Below are 16,474 nucleotides of genomic sequence, written 5' to 3'. Positions count from 1 at the left end.
GTACAGCCCCCTACTGGCCTTCCCTACCAGCTACAACCCATATAATTCTGAGGAGGAGTATCCATTGAAGGTGGTGTCAGGCCAGGCTGCTTCTGTTCTGAGACCCTACCTGAGCTGGAGCAGTGGCTGCTGGTGCTGTCTCCTCCTCACTGTCTGTTGACTCCTCAGTGCTCTCTGAGTCTTCCTTGGACCTTTCAGCCTTGACCTGGGTGGCCACAGGTTCCACCTTGTGAGGGAGTATAGGGGCAGCTGCTTTCCCCAAGGGCTCCTTGCTAGGACCTGAGGCAGGTCTGACTGGGAGAATCTTTTCCATAGGCTTTGCCTGGAGAAAGATAGATGAGATCAGTGGGGCACTCCACAGGGATGCATGTATGACAAGAGACCTAGATAGGAGAACTGGAGTGAAGGGTCAGGGGCTGAGAAGCCATGTAGTCTTCAGTGCTGAATGGGGAGCCTTGTAAGAAAGGGCTCACCTGGGCTGGGGTCACAGCCCCCTCATTGCCTGATTCCTCCTCTTCCTCACTGCTGCTCTCCAAGTTCTCTTCTAACTTACCCACCTGGGCCCAGGGAGCTGCTGAGCCTGCCTTGCCAGCAGGGGCCATGTGGGTACCTTTTCCCGATGACCCCAGGCCTACAGTGGAGGCAGGTCTAACCTGGGGGGTTTTCCCTAAGGGTTTCACCTGTGAGTCACAATGGGCACGATCAGGGAAAAATGACCTGATTGGGGGTAAGGAGGCAGAGTCTGCAGCAGGCCTTTCTAAGAAGGACACAAGATCACCTGGCCTCACCTGGGCGGGGCTGGGGGTTTGGGTTGCAGCTGCTGGTGTCTTCCTGTTGTCACTGTCCGACTCCTCACTGCTGCTGTCTGAGTCCTCAGGCCTCTTGGTCTGGGCTGCTGCAGGCCCTGTCTTCCCAGGGATGGTTGGAAGAGCCCCTTTCTGGGAGGACTGCTTGGCAGGGGCTAAGGCACCTTTGACCTGAGGGGTCTTTCCCAAGGGCCTTGCCTGGAGTGAGGAAACAGTAAGGAGTGAACAAGATGGCTGTGTGCAGAGAAGACCTGACAGTGAGAGGGGAAGGGGTTGGGGTCCAGCTGAGAGGAAGACAGGTCCAGAGGACTTCTTGGGATCTAGGCTGTGGTGCTCCCTCCCCAGGCCTCACCTGAGAAGTGGTCAAAGTAGTTGTCACCTCCTCCTCACTGTCAGAATCATCCTCACTGCTGCTCTCCACATCCTGCTCTGGCCTCCCTGCCTTGGCCTGGGTGGCTATGGGCCCAGGCTTGCTGACGGGTGTTGACATATTCCCTTTCCCAGGTATCACCTTGGCAGAGATTGAGGCAGCTCTGACCTGGAGAATTTTTTCAGGGACTTTTACCCAGTGAAAGAGAAAGAACAGTTCATTCTTCTTCCTAAGGCCCTTAGGTGATGCCCTCGGGAAAAAAGCCGAGAGGCCCACATGAGACTCTAGAGACACCCAGTTTCCCTACCTTCACTGGTACTCCAGTGACCCAGCCTCCTGGTCTCTTGGAACTGACCAGCTCTACACTTTCTTAGCACCAATGTTTCCCGATCCTTACTCCATCTCACCTGGCCACCACTTCCTCAGCCCTGAGTGACAGCGAGTCCTTAAGGTGGTTCTCACTCTGGCCCTGGACAGTTCCAGCACATAAATGGTTAAATCCTTAGCCAGAACAGCCCTGCTCTATGGGCACAAGGAAGCCAGGTACAGGCACTGACCTGAGGGTCTAGCCAACTCAGTGCACAGCTGACAGGACTCAGGGGAGGAAAGGAGCATGCAAAGATTGCTGATGAGTGACAGTCTGAACATGGGAAAGGATGAAGTAGGCCATTATAGACAGCAGCAGGACCCAAGAAGGCCTGTCCACCACCTCCTTGGGCAAGGACCCACACTGGCCTCTTTAGTCATTCTTCCTATTGTTCTCAAAGGCTTGCTACCACCTAGGTCTTTAGCAGGGTGGCCACAGGCCCTGTCTTCCCATGAAGGCCTTGCCTACTCAGGACCAATCTTCCTAGAAGTTAAGTGGCTTTGATCTTCTAAAACCTTCCATGTGAAAGGGCAGTTACTCCACATGGGCTACATTCAGCTGGTCTCTTTTCAGATTTGAACCAGCACGGGAAATACAGATTTTTTTTCTTTTAAGATAAAAGCTCACAACGCATTCAGTCGTGGTGGTATAAACCTTTAATCCCAGCAATAAGAAGGCAGAGGCCCGTCTGGTTTACATAGCAAATTCCAGGCTAGCTGAGGCTACAGGGAGAGCCTGTCTCAAAATAAACAAACAAATCACAACCCAGTAGGTGGAGTCTGAACATTTGTAACCCACCTCAGAATCTCAGCACCCTATGTTTGTTGCCAGGAAATGACCTTCCCAAATGCCTACTTGGCTCTCCTGCTTTCCAACTTTAGGTCTTTAGTTAGATGTCTCCTGGGTTCTCCCTGGTCACTTCATGTTGTCAGCCTACTTCCCTCTTTTTTTAACATTCATTAACAACTGCAATGGGTGTACCCCAACCCCTATCCTGCTCCAATTCCTGGGTGTAGGTTCCCTTCACTTCCTCTTCCTTGCTTTCCAATCCTTCTTGCTTGTCCCGGGATGTGTCCAAGGCCTGGAGATGGCTAGCCAAACCACACTCCAAGGGAATGGCCCCAAGACAAGAAGGGAATGGATTCTCTTTAGCTGACATGGTGCTGCCTACTTAGGGCCTGGTTTGGACTGAAAAGCCAAAGAACCAAACATTTAAAACTTCTCTAGCCTCACTAGGCATAGCATGGCAGCACATGCCTATAATCCCAGAAGCTGGGAAGCTGAAGCAGGAAGGTCATGATTTTGTGGCTAGCCGATCTACATACACAGTGAGGCGGTCTCAAAATAAGAAAACTTGACAAGTCTCTTCCCAGCAGGGCTAGCTGTGTTGAGGATAGCAGTGTATTTGCTGCATAGGGAAACCAAGGCAAGCAGAGTGATTGCCAGAGTGGATGCAGGACCTGCCCTCTAGGAACCAGCCATTCTGGCTGCTGTGTGGGCTTGAGGGTCATTTCCATAGGTGCTAAAGTCCTCTGGCCAGTTGTCATTGCTCTTCAACTTACTCTCACTTTTCTCCCTCTCCACAAACTCCAGGATGGTTTTTTTCTCGCAAGGGTGCTTGTTAGTCAGTGACTCTGCCAGCCTAAGCGTCCACAAGGAATGGACCAAGGGCTAGCCCTCCCCTGTGCTCACCTGGGTAGGTACCCCAGCAGGGGCCTCGTCTTCACTCTCAGAGTCATCTTCACTGCTCTCAGACTCCTCTTCTTGGTCTGCAGTCCTCCCTGCTGCAGTCAGGGTGCCTCCTCGGAGTTGGGGTGTCACATCTCCCAACTTGCCAGGGCCTGGGACTGCTGGATGCTCCTTGGCAGGGGTGGGCAAGGCTTTGGTGTGGGCTGGTTTTATTGAGGGTTTTACCTGGAAGCCGAAGACAGAGGAAGGAAAGGAACAGCCATCCCCGCTTTGGTGTTGAAGGGGCATCAAGCCCTCTCCTAATAGCACCCGATTTTCAATCTCCCAGAGGCAGACAAAAATCTTTACACCCATTTTCCAGAAAGGCACAGTTTCAAGGGAAGCTCAAAGGCTTATGAGATCCCCAGCTGCCTGGCTTTGCAGCAGAACTCAGTGACCATCTTATCTCCCCACTGGCACACACAGGGTCCATCTTGAGAGGGGCCCCTTTCAGTTAGAGCACATTTTGTCTGCCCCGCAAACTAAAAAGCATCTATCTAACTGTAGTGGCCATCTGGGACAGAAGCCTGGCATCTGCACACCTGTCTTCCACTGGCATGAGCTTCTTTCTGGGATACCTCCGTACGGTTCTAAATCCCCACACCCTACTGATGTACCCTCATGGCCACCTGACCCTGGGGTGTCTACACTGTTCTTCACTCCTCCTCATTGCAGTTGGAGCTCCACTCTGGTTTCTGGTCTACCAAGGTTACATGCCTAGGTGCTGGCTTTCTAGGAGTTTCCCTTCCTTGGGCAAGGCCCAGAGTGAAGGGAGCCGGAGGCATCCTATGTCTTCCTATACCCAGGGCCCAACAGTGAGAAGGAAGGTGAGGAGCAGCCTGTGGCCAGGCTTGGGACAGCACCCTGGGCACAGTATCAGTCTATCTCTGACTCTTGCTGTTGTCCTTCTAAATTGTGTCCAACCTTTTGACACTGTGACATGACACTGTAATCTGCTGAATTACAAAACAAACAATCTCATGTTTTAAGTAAATTTACATCTTTGTGTTGGCTGCAGGCTGGACATACCCGTCGGACATCTTTCTAGCTGAATATCTTGGTTCCTGCCACTGCCACCTTCTGCCACTGTTATCTGACAGTCCCCAGTGGGTCTCACTGCTTCTACTCCATACCTTCCTCCAGTCCAGGCCACAGCAGCCATCTTTTCAAAACACGAATCCTGCAGGCCACTCTACCTGTGCCTGAAACCCTGCGATGGCCCTCAGCCCCAACAATAACCCCAAACACCTATGGTGGCCCTCCAGATTGGGCAGCAGACTAAGACTTTGCTATGTGCAGCCTCGTCTTGCAGTAATTTCCCCTTGTACAGGAAACTATAGGTCCATGTGCTTTAGAAGAATGAATTCCTTCAACTGTCTGTGCCTTCTGCCACACTTGCTCATTAGGTGTCAGGTTCCTGTTCTGTCCCCTAGAGCTTACTGTTTTCCTTTGCAGTGATCATCCCACTGTAGTTAAATGCCCGAGGGTCCCCATGGAAGCATAAGCCCTGCCCACCAGCTCACTATGTGTTTCCAAGACCTGGAGTTTAGTGAGCACATAAGGAATGACCTGTGTTCAAAGTTCAGAGAGGAGAAAAGGTAGCAGCCCAAGGGTCCTATCCAATTCTGGCCCAGTACCCAGGCTGGCATTCACCAGCGGAGCCAGAATCCTCTAGGCAGCCTTAACTCTACCCACATGTCACAGCTGCACTCCTACTTAGGGCCTCTGCTCCTGTCTCTTCCTCTCCTAGCATTCTGTGCTTATCTTCTAGGAAGGCATCTCTTCCATTAGGTTGGACCTGATGCTCAGCTCACTGTGCCCTGAGCAGCACTGAGCTCTTTCCTCCCCCATTGCCCAGCTACGGCTGCAACCTTCCCAGCTACTGACATGGCTGCTGAGCTGATTTAAGCACCAGCCAAGCTCCTGGGAGGCTCAGAGGCTGTGAGAAGGCAACTGACTCCTCAGGATGGGTGAAATTACCTCAACATCTGTCTCATCACTTGAGCTGGAGGTGTCCTCACTGGAGCTGCTGACCTGGCCTGCTGACAGCATCCCTGAGGGTGGACACAGGGGACTGAGGATCCTTTTCCCACTTACCTGACCTCCCCAGAGCTTCCTCCACACCAGCTGCTAGTCACTCCCAGGCCCTTATCACTCAATCCTCATGCATACAGGGTAAGATACCTGTCCCAAAGCCCCTTACTATCCATTCTCTTGTATCTCTCTGAGGCCTTAATAAGGCCAGCACCAGTTAGTTAATCAAATCACCATTCATCATCACATCCAGGGAGGCAGGCTGGGCAAATGCCCATTCTACTTTAGAAATGGAGACAGAGTCACACCCTTCCACTTATTCTCCAAGTGGTCACAGTGGTTCCTGTAATCCAGCAGAGATAAGCCAGCAAACACTAGACTCACTTCTCAGTTGCTCAAATGCCTCTCTCTGAAAAGCCCCAGTGTTTTGTCCCTGCAGCTGATCCAGGAGGTCAAGAAAAAGGGAAAATGGGTGCACACCTTTAGTCCCAGCACTTGGGAGGCAGAGACAGGTAGATCTCTGAGTTCAAGGCCAGCCTGGTCTATATAGCAAGTTCCAGGCTGGCTGGGGCTACAGGGAAACCCTGTCTCAAAAAGACAAAAAAATAGCGGGCTGGAGCGATGGCTCAGAGGTTAAGAACACTGATTGTTCTTGTAGAAGACCGGGGTTCAAATCCCAGCACCCACATGGTAGCAAACAATTATCCTTAACTCTAGTTCCAGGGGATTCAACAGCCTCTTCTGTCCTCCACGGACACTGCACGACAGTGGTGCACTTACCTACATGCAGGCAATACATGCATACACACAAAAATAAAAATAATAAAAATAATTTAAAAAAAGAAAAGAAAAAGGAAAAATGGCTATGATGTAGGACTCTGGCTGTCATGGAGACAAACCTGGAGTTCAGAATGTCTCAGAGTGTAACAAAGCAGTATCTGGGCCTGCCTTCGTTACCCCAATCTCTGGGAGCCTGGTTCCCAGAGGTGGAGGCATTTTACCAGGGTTTGCAGTGGCTCCGAGGGCTTGGACGCTGCCCTCCTCCTCAGTTTCTGAGACCAAAACAGTGTTTGCTGAGGGCTCTGCTAACTTCTTGGGTGATTTTCCAGAGAGCAGGTGGACTGCTGACTTTCCTGAGGCAGGACACAACACAGAGTTCACCATTTGGCTGGCTTTCTTGGTCTTTGCCTATAGAGAACAAGAGGGAAGAACAATTTGCCATGGCAGAACACATGAGGAGCACAGCCCTTCACGTGTGGGCCCAACACAGCCACTTCTAAAGTTTGTGAGTTTGCACACGGCCTCCCCTCACCTAAGAAGGGCAGTCATCCTCGACCATGTCTACAGTTAACTGGTTTGTCTTCTCATCTGTACAGTGGGGCTAAGACGCCTTTCACATAGGCATTAAGAGAGCCCCATTATTGTTCTTGGGACACAGTAGTTACATGGTAAGTAGCAGTTCATTGTGATACCATCATTATTTCATCACTTTTACATATTATTGCTCTGTTCCAGTTTCTGAAACATAATCCCTAATGTCTACTAACAGTGCTTTATGTATTACTGGCAAATAATATTCATTTTCAAAGTTTCTGATTTAGAAAATGCTCTTAGAGGTCCACAAACACAGAAGTCTTGTTCATGAGCCCCCCCATGCAGTGCCTATTACTGGTCAAAAGCTACTCAGGGAGCTGGAGAGATGGCTCAGCAGTTAAGAGCACTGATTGCTCTTGCAGAGGACCTGGAGTTCAATTCCCAGCACCCATATGGTGGCTACGAACTGTCCTTAACTCCAGTTCCAGAGGAATCCAACGCCCTCCTCTGACCTCCGTGGCATTACATTACACGGGTGTACTCACACACATGCAGGCAATACACTCATACACATAGAATAAAAATAGTAAAAAAAAAGCTACTCAGTAAACAGGTGAGTGTAGGAGGAAAGAGGAAGGGACCACCTGTGTGCCTTATGCCCTAAGATAGATATTACTCCCGTCTTACAGAAAAGGAATATGAGGCCCAGAGAAATGAAGGGACTTATCAGGAGACATGAGCAGAGATTGGTTGAGTCTTTGACCCTATCCTGACATAGGAGACCACTCCTACAGGGAAAAGCTCCCACAGGAAATAACTTAGAAAGCAGCCCCACTCACCTGGGCCTTTTCCTTCATGCTTGATGGCAAATCTGCAGCCACAGCTGAGGAGTTGGCAGGTGTTGGTCTTGGGGCTACAAGGAACAAATATCCACTTGGGTGAGTCAGATGGAGGACTTTTCCCATCTAAAAATGGCAGACAAGTTTCACCCTATCCAATAGTCCAGCTGATACTGGCAACTTGGTGCCAGCATGAGGACCTGAGGCCAGTGCAGAATCATGGGAAAAGCTCTGTGTTGCATCGGCATGCCTACCATATCTGCATCTATAAGGGACTCCCAACTGCTCCATGGCATGAGATGCTGAGGCCACCAGAGGGAAAGGACTGGCTTACCTTTCTACCCCCTACTACCATAAAACATGCCTGACTCTGGCAGGTATCCTTTGCATAGGCTGCCAGCCATAGCCTTGACAGTCGCTAGGAGGCAGGGCAGTGGTCAGGCAGCCAGTGACAGACCACAGAGGAAACTGCATGGATATCAAGTGGTTTCTTAGTGGAGATAATGCTGGCTCCTGCCCAGTTAAATGTTGAGATTTACAGACTCAGTGCTTTAAGAGAATGGTTGCTTAGAACTCAGACATGAGGGAAAGAGCTCTAAACTGTTGTTAAACAGCGGCTAGAATAAACGGCATGATCTTTTAATTTCCTGGTATTAATGCTCCTTCTTTCTGTACTTATGGAAAGTTTTATATATATACAGGAAATGGAGCTGAAGAGCAGGTTCAGTGGTTAAGAGCACTGGCTGCTCTTGCAGAGGACCCGGGTTTGGTTCTCAGCACCCACACGACGGCTAGCCACTATCTGTAACTCCAGGTCCAGGGGATCCAACGCCCTCTTCTGACCTCCGTGGGTACTGCAGACATAGGCAGGCAAGACACTCATACACATAAAATAAAAATAAACACACACATAAACACATCCAGAAGACCAGAAGAAGCATGCTGAAACACCTACCTCCAGCCTTTATCAACTTGTGGCCAATCACCGCCCCCCTTACCCATCACACATTATTTTGAAAAAAAAATGCCTGACATCCTGTCATCTTGCCCACAAATACTCCAACCTCTTTCTCTGAGGACTTTTAAAAGAAATTAAGGTAGACATGGTGGCACATGCCTATAATTCCAAAACTCAGAAGGCTGAGGCAGGAGGTTTGTGAGTTTGAGGGCAATTGTGGCTATATAGCCAGACGCTACCTCAGGAATAATCTAAGGAAAACAAAACAAAACAAAAAAATGACAAAAAAAAAATTTTTTGGGGGGGGGTCTTTTTGAGACAGGGTTTCCCTGTATCCCTGGAACTCACTATGTAGACCAGGCTGGCTTTGAACTCACAGAGATCTGCCTGCCTCTGCCTCCCAAGCACTGGGATCAAAGGTGTGCTCCACCACACCCAGCTAAAGTGACAAATCTTGGGGCTGGAGAGATGGCTCAGTGGTTAAGAACACTTGAATGTTCTTGCAGAAGACCTGGGTTAAGATCCCAGCACCCACATGGCAGCTAACAACTGTCTCTAACTCCAGTTCTAGGTGATCTGATGCCCTCTTCTGACCTCCACGGACATTGCATGACATGGGCACACTTCCATACATGCAGACAATACACACATATACATTTTTTTTTAAAAAAAAAAAAAAAAAAAAAAAAAAAAAAAAAGGTGTGCACCACCACGGCCAGCTAAAATGACAAATCTTAAAAAAAAAAGTTGATTATAAGTCTCACTGCCATAGCTTAAAAAATTAATTACTGGCTGGGGAGGTCATAGCTTCTAGAGAGAAACCTACTACTGTTGCTTTGCTACAAAGACATGTTGTCAAACTGCTTTCTAAATATTTGTGTTTGTACTCATAGATTAGTGATGTTTTCTGCCTTGGCCAGAGAAAATGCCTTTTGCAGTGGGCGGCAATGCACAGACTCATAGCTGATCAAAGTGCTGAGAATAATTAACTGTTGAGCTCAGGAATGGGATATCTACATCAACCCCCACAAGGCTCAGGAGCACTGCAGAAAGAGTGAAAAGCACAGAGAAGATATGAAGGTGGGAGGGGGTATGTTCAGGGGTGTCTGGGGCAGTAGGAGAGGAAAGATTGGGAATGGATATGATCAAGATACACTGTACACACATATGAAATTGTCAAAGAATAAATGAAAAATAGTATAAACATTTGTTGCTTCTGCTGAAAGCAGTCTGGATCTGTCCACATGCACACAGGTGGACACCTGTCTGACTGGAAGCAGCAGGGGTAGGTTTACGGGCCACTCACCAAGAGACACACGGAGGGAGTGACAGGGATGAGAAGGGGAAACCTCGCATTCTTCTTCCCTATGCATTTCCAAGTGGGCCCAATTTACATTTATAACTTAAAAGACGATTAAGATACAAATTAATCATCCAGTATGATCTCAAACTTTTTTTTTTTTCGGTCTTTTTGAGACAGGGTCTCTCTGTAGCCTCAGCTGGCCTTGATCTCACAGAGATCCACCTGCCTCTGCCTCCCCAGTGCTGAGACTAAAGGCATGCACCACCACACCTGGCATCTTAAACATTTTTAAAGCAGGCTCAGGAAAAATGAATGAATGACTAGATTGCTGAGCTGTAGGTGGCAAGAGTATGGGTGATTTTTTCCCCATCTTCTTTCAAAACAATTTTCAAATATTCTGTAATGAATACTTTATAATGAATCCTGCATTTCTTTTATAATCAGAAAATCTACTTAAAAATCAAGAAACTGTCGTCTACATAAGCAATATGATGCCTGTGAGATACAGCAATTGCTCCATAGTGTTATGGCTGCTGATGGGAAAGAAGAGCTTCGAGCTGCCACTAGCTAGGCCACTCTGCCAGAGCACTCACAGAGCTGAGCAGCTCCAAGGCCACTCAGAAGAGGGGACCACCAGCACCTTCTGAAGTACCCTGGCAATTACACAAACGTGGTCTTCCCCTCTCAGCAGAAGGACCCAGGAACTGTGGAAACACAGACGCTGGGTCCACTGCATGTCTACGAGGGGTTTCTAGTCATCCTTACATCCTCAATGAGCTTGGGGACAAAACATCTGCCACAAAGGAAGGGCTCAAACAACTCCACGGTACCCTCCCAAACTCCCTCCAAAAGGCCCTATCTTTCCTGGGCTCACACTCAAGGACGACCGAGAGGAGACTGCTGTGGAGCAGGTCCCAGCCTCTCATGGCACCCAGCATGCGGGGCTCTTACTGGCTTTGGCAGTTTCCGCCTCTGCTTCCTCTTCTTCCTCAGAGCTCTCTGAGCTGCTAATGGGGTCTGACACTCGGGACTTCTTGGCTTGCAGAGCAGCATCATTCTCTGCTTTCTGCTTCTGGCCCAGCTCTGAGGACCTGCAGGAGACAGGGGAGATAGGGCGTGTCCATGACATTAGGGAAGACAGACTCCTCATCCACTCAGCCCCCAAAGGAAATGTTCATAAAGTGAGTTTAAACACTGACACAGCATGGAAATGATTGTGTCCTGCATCTTCACTCACTTCCTAAAGTGTGTTAACAAGTGTCAGTACCACAAGAGACAATTATGCTACAGAATAACAGCTCACAACCACTAGGCGACAGGTGCCAGCCCCCCAGAGGTACTGTGCAGAACCCCCTAGGTTCTTCTACCTCTAGAACTATGTCTTCTTCTTGTACTGGGGACCTTGTTCTTTCTTTCCTGAGCTCTGAGTCTGCCTCCCTAGAGCACCTCTGATAATGTCCCCTCCCCAAGGCACTCTGCCCTGTCATCCAGTTTCATTTCCTTCTGAGCACTTTTCTCTATCTCCTGTTATGTGACTGCCTTCCGGACAGAGTCCCCCACTACACAAAAAAGCCCCAGGGGAGAGAAGGGCTGGCAGCTCACCACAGTCCCCCAGTACCTGCATACCTTGGAGAAAGGATCCACTCTGGGCCTGTCCGCAGGCTGGGGAGGAAGCCTGGGGAATTGTAATGAAAGTCTTCAGGTGGCAGAGTACCCTAACTTTCAAGGCACCTCCTTTGACCCCCACCTTCCCACTGGCAAGAAGTTACTGTGATGTTCCATGCTTTTCAGCTAGGTTTGATACTGCTTTGTTATAGTTTGGCAAGCTGTTACAAGAGACTTCATTTATCACATATATCAATTTGTCCCCTCTTCCCTCCAACAGAATATAAATTTCACAAGAACAGGGATTTTTCCCTTTTCCTTGTTTGCTCCCTATTTTATCAACAGTGCCCAAGGATAGCACCGGGGAGGGGAGTGGTTCTGACGATCAATTTTAGGACTTTGCTAAATAGATTAATGTGTTTGATCTTTACAGTGCAATGAGATAATGTTCACTTTACAGATGAAGAGATTCAGGGCAGTCATCCAGTTAGTGGCTGGGCTACGGTGGCTTGGTAGGTGATCCTTGTCTGATCTGTACCCCTCACTCACAGGGGGGACCAGCAGCAGGAAGGGTGTGGCACAGCTCAGATGTGGTTTGTTGGGGAAGGATGTAGAATTAGTTAACACCCACACACCCGGGCAAGGCCAAGAGGGCAAGAAGTAGTCCCTGTGTTCTGAGTTTGCCAAGCAGCGGGAGGGCTAAGAATAGAGGATGGGCATTCAGTGGCCTTAGCTCTCCCTGGCATCCCTTGGCTTGCAGAGCTATGAGAACAGGATGTTTATTACCTACCTCATTTTTGAGTAGCTCAGATGATCTAGTGCTTATGCCTAGAAGCTAAAACTTATCTTCCTAAAGCAGCAGCACACACAGGGCCACTGCTGTCTCCCAGGCTCTCTCATAACACGCCACATCTCTCAAGGTTCTGTAGACATGGGGTCCTCACCCCACCAAATATATTACCATTCCTTATAGGGTATGTCTACAGGCCCTTCAGACAGACCCCTTGCGTCCCAGTCAGCCATGGTCAGGGTGGCCCACAGAGAAAGCACAACCAATCTTCCATCCTCTTCCAGCAATTGGGTTATTTCCCTCCCTGGAAAGTATCTTATATGTTTCACAGATGTTACAAACTTAACATATCCCTGGAATCTTTCCCTCCAAACAGTGTTACCTTCCAGCCCCAGGCATGGGTCCACCCGGTACACAATTCAAAGAGTTGACCACACCCTTCTCCAACCCATCCACAAACCCTGCTTCAGACCTTTACACTCTTGGAAAACCCCCTGCCTACCTCTTGTGTTCCTTCTTGCTCTACAGCACAGCAGCTCTGGCCCAGAATATGATGTCCACAGCCCAGTGGGTCTCATCTTGGCACAGTGAGCTCACCCTTCTGTGGTTCCTACCACTTGTGGGTAAAGATCCAATTTCTCACCATGGATGTCAGGCCTATAGAGGTGGGCCCTGCCAATTGCCTGGCCCCACCTGTAGTAGCCTTCAGCCTTATGTCTCAACACCAGCAGTTCTCACTGTCAGGTACACCATGCTAGCTCCCCTATGTGGGCTGTCTAATTTCTCTTATCAGGGCATCTCAAGGACGCGCCTATCCCCCAAATAAGGCTGTCTGTCACACTCTCAGGCTCCTACCTTCACTAATCCTTACCCCGAATAGCACTTTACCATCCTTTGACTCATGTCTGCCTCCTTGACTACAAGGTCAGCTACAGGAAAGAAATTATCTGTCTCATTTCTAACAGTAGCTCCATTCTTAGAGCAGGATTTGGCACTCCATAAGTAAGTAGTAAATGTTAGAGTAGCTAGTGGTAAGAAGCTTTAGTTCCTAAGAGATCCAGCTCTCATTGTCTCTTCCCATGATAAGACAGACATACAGAAATACCCATACAGGTGATGTCACCTGCTTCTGAGGACTCAAGCAGGTTCACAGTGGGCTATAAGAATAGATCTTAGGCCAAACTAGTATCCTAGCTTATTCCAAGATGCATAGTTAGGGTGGCCCTGTTCCACCCCTTCCGCTTCACCAGACTTACTGTTGCCAGTGTGTGTAGATATCCAGAAGGGTAACAGGTTGAGTTGGAAAACTCTTCTGCAGAAAATTAAAGAGAGAGCTGCAATTAATACCTAGCCCGGTCAGTATCCTCCTTTGGCCTAATCTTCCCTGACTTTAGGATTTGAACAGGTATTCAGAAGAGTCTGTTGCTCTGAAATCTGTTTTGCTTTACCAGCACCATTCAAAACCATTCAGAGGCAAGAAAAGCATAGAGTTTCAGCTACAAAACCTTTAATACAACCTGTTGGTAAGAGGTACTGTTCATACTTAGAGGTCACGAGACAGAACTTTCTCTACCTAACCTCTTAGGTTTTCAATGACCTGCTGGTCAATCTCTCCAAAACATAAACCACAGCTTAGACCTTGGAGGCTGGTGACCTGACTGTAGTCCACTGGCTATCTGGAAAGATACTGAGCCCAAAGAATGCTGGGCTCTTGATTAAAGAAGAGGAAGACAGGTGGAATCCAGGCCTGGGGGTGCTGAGGGACACACTGTATGAATATCAAGAACCCAATGAGTCAGGCGCTCCAATGGAGTCCAACGAGCCATGTGGAGACAAAAGCATGCCAGTACCTGAACAGAGAGGCATAGAGTCAGGGAGAGCTCCTGTTTACTGGCTGTGCTGATCCCTTTAACTCTGCAAACTGCAGCAACCTTCTTCACAGCACAGTAAATGTAACACGGAAAGGGTTGCTCACAGGTCTGAAGAGGACAGTCTATGCCAGTCAGTTTCATTCTGCTCTATCCCAGGCACAGTGGTAGTCTCACCGTGATCAAATATGTCAGGCCACCAGTTCCCCACAGGATTTTGCCATTGTTATTGAAATGCTCTCCTTTGCTAGTCACATAGCTCATCTCCTCATTTCCTCTGGTCTCTATTCCACTATCACTTTCTTCATGAGGTTTCCCCTGACTACCCTAGTTGCAACAAGACCTTTACATTCCTTATCCCCCTTGCCTCCCTTAATTGTGAGTCAGCACCTACCATAAACTGGATATACTAACCTGTCTATGAGCTTTATTATTATTATTTTGGTCTTTTCCAGACAGGGTCTCTCTGTAGCCTCAGAGATCTTGGAATTCACTATGTAGATCATGCTGGCCTTGAACTCACAGAGATCCACCTGCCTCTGCCTCCCAAGTGCTGGGATTAAAGGTGTGCACCACCCCGCCCAGATTCCACCACTTATTTATATGTGTCTGCTTCTATTACAACATAGTCTGTGAGAGCAGGACACTTGCTCAGCCCCCTCCCTATGAAGCCAAGCACTATCTCCTGCTCCCCCTCTGTTAAGTTTTATCACTGAAGTGGCAAAGAGCACTCTAGGGAGGGTTAGGAAAATCATCGATAACATCAGGGAAATCATCAATAACATCTTAGGGCCCATCATCCTTTGAGTTTTCACTGTAGCCAAAGTGGTAATAACTAATCAGGTCAATATGCATCTCACTATTGGTTGATAACTGTTGTTTGGGGGAAGAACTATGTGTGGACCATTCCAGCCAGCATCTGCCTCCATCTCTCTGGGAGACTCCACAGGCCTCCATTTCAAACTTCATCCACAATGAACTTTCTGGAGACTCCAGCATACAGCCTTATTCCAACCTCAAGGCATTTGTACCTCTGAATACCCATCTCCCTTCATTTCTCATCTACCACTACTTTCTCGGGGAAGCAGTCCTGGATATTCCAGGTAAGGGCATTCTGACACCCATGTTCTAGAGTGTTTCTTCTCTCTGGGAGAGGATCTTCACCATATAGACATGGAACTCACTATCTAGACGCAGCTGCCCTTGAATTCACAGAGAGCTACCACCTCTGCCTCCAGAGTGCTGGGAGTTAAGGTCTGGGTCACAACATCCGGCTATATAGTCTTAATTGTACAGTCACTTTTGGGATTCTTTATCTCTCCTACTACATGATTCGACAGGACGAGGGAGCTGTGGACGAGTGTTCCTTATTACATCATCAACACCGCAGGGCCAGATTTAAAGTTGCCAAATGAATGAACTAAGTTTGAAATGATTGCACCAGGAGCTCATGTCCTATAGTTGTCCTGTCATAACCAGAGACTGCCAGGGGCCTGCGTTCCAGATTAACTAAGGGGGCCTTTCTCTCCACGTTCCGAGCTGGGTCCGTGGCAATCCAACCGAGACCGAGGGCCAGTTGGATGCCCCAGGGGTGCTGCGCAGAGCCACGTGGCCGGAGACTGGGGAAACTTAAAACTGCCGCGGCCGGGAAAGGGGTGGAGGTAAGGGCGCGGGAATTACAAAGCCGGGCGCGTAGAACCAGACATCCCCGCCCGCCCACTGTACCAAAGGGAAACTGAGGCCCGGAAGGTGGGGGGGGTGGCTGGAAGTCGCAGAGGGCTAAGGCAGTGTGTGCCGCTCATCCAGCACCCGTGGCCCCTCCTGCACCACACTGCGCCCCAGAACGGGTCCCCCGGGCAGGGGGCACGGACCGCTACCCTCCAGATCTTGCACGCGGCCCGCCTAGGCTCACCTGACCGCTCTGCTCCTTCACCTCCCGCGCCGCGCGGACGTAGCCCGCCTGTAGCAGATGCTGGTAGATCAGGGGTAGCAGCTCTCGCCGCTTCCTGGCCTCGGCCATGCCAGCGACCACCGGCCGGCCTACAACCGTTCACGCCCCCTCGGCCCCCTCAGGCCGCTTCCGTAGCGCCCTAGGACCTCACAGGCCCCACTTCCGGCTCCTCGGTCGCCCGGCCGCTCAGCACGCTGGGAAGTGTAGTCTCGTCACCGCAGAGATCAGGCCCAGACAGGGCTGGCCAAAGATTCCCCCTTTGTCCACGGGCGTGGCCCAGGATGGAGGCGTGGTCACATATGGTACTCCCCTGGCCAGGAGGAGAAAGGCTCCCTAACCTTAATTTCAGGCTTTTAAAAAAAATGTTCTATTTATTATTACTTTTATTTTATGTGTAATGGCTGCATGTGTGTAAGTGCACCCATGTCTTTCAATGCCCGCAGAGGTCAGAAGAAGGTGTCGGATCCCCCTGAAATGGAGTTATAGATGGTAATCAACCGCCGTGTGGGTACTGGGAATTGAACCCAGGTCCATCTCCTAG

At 49.4% G+C, this 16,474-nt stretch overlaps 1 protein-coding gene across 6 annotated transcripts in view; it reads right to left on the bottom strand.

Annotated features, from left to right (window-relative positions):
- The window catches only part of Tcof1 (treacle ribosome biogenesis factor 1), a 36,673-nt gene extending 20,572 nt beyond the window's left edge, over positions 1-16,101 (bottom strand). For 4 of the 6 annotated variants that reach the window (XM_029554230.1, XM_029554234.1, XM_029554231.1 and 1 more), the window contains exons 1-11: positions 15,895-16,101; positions 13,371-13,426; positions 10,671-10,810; positions 7,459-7,532; positions 6,307-6,493; positions 5,252-5,325; positions 3,236-3,457; positions 1,159-1,344; positions 789-1,004; positions 474-680; positions 110-322 (exon numbers count right to left, since the gene is read on the bottom strand). In XM_029554230.1, the coding sequence (XP_029410090.1) occupies positions 110-322; positions 474-680; positions 789-1,004; positions 1,159-1,344; positions 3,236-3,457; positions 5,252-5,325; positions 6,307-6,493; positions 7,459-7,532; positions 10,671-10,810; positions 13,371-13,426; positions 15,895-16,002 (1,683 nt within the window). In that variant the 5' untranslated portion in view covers positions 16,003-16,101. The remainder of the gene's footprint in view (positions 1-109; positions 323-473; positions 681-788; positions 1,005-1,158; positions 1,345-3,235; positions 3,458-5,251; positions 5,326-6,306; positions 6,494-7,458; positions 7,533-10,670; positions 10,811-13,370; positions 13,427-15,894) is intronic. The other 2 variants (XM_017802292.2, XM_029554233.1) reach the window with 2 other exon arrangements.
- Positions 16,102-16,474: the final 373 nt, after the last annotated feature.

The sequence above is a fragment of the Nannospalax galili genome, unplaced genomic scaffold (genome assembly GCF_000622305.1).
Source record: "Nannospalax galili isolate Female #2095 unplaced genomic scaffold, S.galili_v1.0 scaffold704, whole genome shotgun sequence".
In the NCBI taxonomy this organism is placed as follows: Eukaryota; Metazoa; Chordata; class Mammalia; order Rodentia; family Spalacidae; genus Nannospalax; species Nannospalax galili.
This window is presented reverse-complemented; position numbering and strand designations above follow the sequence as displayed.